The sequence below is a fragment of the Hevea brasiliensis genome, chromosome 14 (genome assembly GCF_030052815.1).
Source record: "Hevea brasiliensis isolate MT/VB/25A 57/8 chromosome 14, ASM3005281v1, whole genome shotgun sequence".
NCBI classification, from domain to species: Eukaryota; Viridiplantae; Streptophyta; class Magnoliopsida; order Malpighiales; family Euphorbiaceae; genus Hevea; species Hevea brasiliensis.
The window spans coordinates 15113893-15117813 of record NC_079506.1 but is presented as its reverse complement, the minus strand read 5'-3'; the positions used below and the strand labels follow the sequence as shown (position 1 = coordinate 15117813).

General features: G+C 25.9%; 1 protein-coding gene across 1 annotated transcript; it reads left to right on the top strand.

Moving 5' to 3' along the window:
• Nucleotides 1-703: 703 nt before the first annotated feature.
• Nucleotides 704-3239, top strand: LOC110651932 (probable glutathione S-transferase). Its single transcript, XM_058135620.1, has 2 exons — nt 704-1027; nt 2705-3239. The coding sequence occupies exons 1-2, from the start codon at nt 716-718 to the stop codon at nt 3068-3070; spliced, it is 678 nt and encodes a 225-aa protein (XP_057991603.1). The 5' UTR covers nt 704-715; the 3' UTR covers nt 3071-3239.
• The last annotated feature ends 682 nt before the right edge of the window (nt 3240-3921 follow it).

Genomic DNA, 3921 nt, shown 5'->3' with positions numbered 1-3921 from the left:
ATATATATATATATATATTGAAATTTAATAATAATGTTATTAAGAAGAATAATGAAATTTATCAAATAATTTTAATTCAATTTTAATATGCTCATTAATTTTAAATTTAATTAAATTAATTTCAATTCAATTTTGAAGTCCAACTTATGTAGTGTCATGAGCCTTTAAAGAATTGACACGATGCTAATCGACTAGTAATATTTAAAAAATAATAAATTATCCACTCGGTATATTAAAAATTATACTAAATATTAAAAAAAATAGTTACATCATAAATTTAAAAATATAAAATTCATTCAAAAAAATAATATATTATATCAGCTATTTGGTATATTAAAAATTATACTAAATATTAAAAAAAAATAATTACAACTTAAATTTAAAAATATAAAATTCATTCACACATCGAGATTCAATAACTTGCCTTGACAAATAGTCCTTCACTAAACTTCGGACAGCTAATCAAACGTGTACATCTTACGCATTACGAGTCCTAAAAAAAAATTAGCACATCACTAGTTGACTTAACTCGTCTTATTTATAAAATAGTCCTCCACTTTTATCTTTTTCATGGAATAACTCAGAATTTGAGCTTGAATTTACAATTAAGTCCTCTAGCCGTACTCGGTTCTATTTATATGCATGTGGTGTTTGCTGAGTTACCACTTACCGGATAGCTAAAGTCTGGAAATAGGAAAAAAAAAAAAAGAAGAGTATGGCAGAAGAAGTGAAGCTGTTGAGGAATTGGTCAAGTCCATATGGTTTGAGGGTGGTGTGGGCACTAAAACTGAAGGGGATTGAGTATGATGAAGTGTTAGAGGATCTTTCCAACAAGAGCTCCTTGCTTCTGCAGTATAATCCTGTTTACAAGAAGATCCCTGTTCTTGTTCATAATGGAAAACCCATCTGTGAATCACTTCTCATTCTTGAATACCTGGAGGAGACTTGGAAACAAACTCCATTGCTTCCTGAAGATCCTCACCAGCGAGCATTGGCTCGCTTCTGGGCTAAGTTCGGTGATGAAAAGGTAATATTATTATTTTTCCCCATTACTTTTCAATTTAGAAATTAAATTGCAACATTGAGAAATTTTCAATTATTTATTATTATTATTGTTATTCCATAGATAGATTATTATTTCTTGATTATACTATGCAATTCGTTCTTTTAAAAAAAAATTATTTTAAAAATAATAATCTTTCTAAATAACAATTACTTAATTATTCTATTTATTTTCATGACAACCTCTTTTATAAATTTTTTCAAAATTTCTCTGAGTTTTGCTCTTAGATACAATCCTTCCAACTTTTAGCTCAAATCCAAACTTATGTTAAAATAACATTTTCTACTTCCAGAACCTCTGTTCTTCGAGGAGGAAAATGATTAATAATTCACAGGATATCATTCTTAAAGCTGGGAGCTTATGACCATCACTTGTTTAGTGGGTGGGCGGATCCAAACTCTTCCCATCAACAAAGGCGTGGAGAGTGGCGACTGGCTCTCCAAAAACATTGAATGTTTTAAAGTCTAAATTATTTAAAATTTTAATTTAACCTCACTTTATATTTTTTATATAAATGAGAATTATAAAATATTGAGGGCTGATTTATATTAAAATTAATTTTTAATTTTCTTTCTTATGTTTAATTTATTTTAGTTTTAATGAATAAAAAATAAAATCACTTGAAATTTTTTTTATTATTAAAATATAATATTCTAGCTTAATAATATGACAATATAAAATAATTTTTTATAATTTTAAATATAATTAATTTTAATTTTAATTTAATTATTCGAAAATAATATTTTATTAAATTATTTATTTAATTATATAAAATGAAATTAAACTTATCTAACAAATACAAAAGTAAATTAAACATCATATTATGCCTAAAGTGTAAGTTCACTTAATGATTGAAATATGATCCTTCGGAATTCCATATCAGATGTGAAGTGTGTGTGGGTTATGTACGAATAATAAATTTGTTAAAATTGTCATAATTTTAAAAGTGGTTCATTTCTGTCACTAACTTTTGTGTGTGTGTTTTATTTATTGGCAAAAAAGAAAAGAGCTTTTTTGAAAATAAAGGATAGGGACTGATCTTTCAGGATCTCGTATTGAATATAAAGTGTGCATATGTGTGATTCATGTTTTGAATTCAGGATCCCATATTTAATGTAAAGTGTGCATGTATGTGATTCATGCTTTGAATTTGATCAAATTAAATTTAAATTAAACTATCAATTTTTATTATGAATCGATCCTGTGTACACCTAAAATAAACAATGAATAAACAAGCATTACTAATTTTGTTTTTTTGTAGTTATTTTAAAATTTTTACAATCAAATTAAATATTCATTTGCAAAATCATTTTTTTCAACAACAATAATAATATAATACTATGATTGATCATATAATTAAGAACAATTAATATGTTGCAAATTAAATATACTTTAATAAATCTCAATTCTCTTGTTTGAAATGTTGAATTTTAAAAAAAAAAATTTCAATTCAATTAATTTTTTTTCTCTTTTATTAATTCTCATATTAGAATGAAAGAATTCAATTTTTTATTAAATTAAAAAATTATTATTTAAAAAAAATAGAATTCATACATGATGGTATAAGAATTCTTTTGAATTCTTTTCTTACAAATGATTTATTTCAAACTAACCCATTATGTTTTTTATTTTCTTGAGTAGGTGTTACAAACAATGAGAATGGATGTTCTCTTAAAGCAAGGAAAAGAACAAGAAGAAGCAATAGTTTCAACCATAGAGAACTTGAAATATTTGGAAGAAGAGCTAAAGGGAAAGAAATTCTTTGGAGGAGAGACCATTGGACTAGTAGATATTGCATTGGGTTGGCTTGCTTACCACTTCAATGTAGTTGAGGAGATAATTGGTGTGAAATTGATAGAACAACAAAAATTCCCATTATTAGTGGCATGGATGCAAGAATTCTCAAATATCCCAACAATCCAAGAGAGTTGGCCTCCAAGAGACAAACTCTTTGATCGGTATGCTAGCTTCCGTAAGGCTGCCCTTGGAGAGCACACCCCAAAATGAGCCCCATATCATTTGTGAAAATTATCATGGAGTTGTATTAATTTCATGCAAGTTTTATCAAGAATAAACACACCCACTTGTGATGTTTGTGTATTGCAATGGATTGTGATCTGGTTAAGGATTTCTCATTGTTTTGAACTAATAAAAGGGGAAATTTTCATTTTCTTAATATTTATAGGTAATAATATTTTTAAATTAATTTATATAAATTAAAATTAAATTTAATTCTGCTAAATGAGTGATATGTCTTTAATTAATAAATAAAATCAAATTATTATTTAATATACTCAATATAAATATATTTTCACTCATAATTATATAAAATTTTTTCTCTATTTTTCATAAAAGATTTCATATTTTTGTGGGTAATAGAGTACTCACAGTGAGCACCTCTTTCTATGGTAATGCAAGAATTTTTTGAATGGGCCTAACTTAAAGTGGGCTTTTGACCTATTAGTCAACCAACTAAAGTCTTCAATTTTTATACAAAGCCGTCAAAATAGACCACACTTTGGACTAAACGTTCGTCATCCCTTACGTACTGACATTAATTTTTTTTTTTAATTTGTTGCGGTGCAATTATCAAATTATCATATAATCTTTCAACTTTTCGTTTTTCTTAGTTCTTCCCCAGCATGAAAGATTTGCTACTTATATTAAGTTTATTAACAAGTAAAGTGAGGATCGTTATCATTTTTTTTTTTTTGAAATCAAAGAAAAAAAGAGTTAACAAATAATAAGTACTCCCTTTCCATTTTATCAAATTTTATACAATAATTAAGAAAATAATTAAATTATTTAAATTAAAATAAAATACTCTTTGATTAAATTACTATTTGTCTCGTCTATTT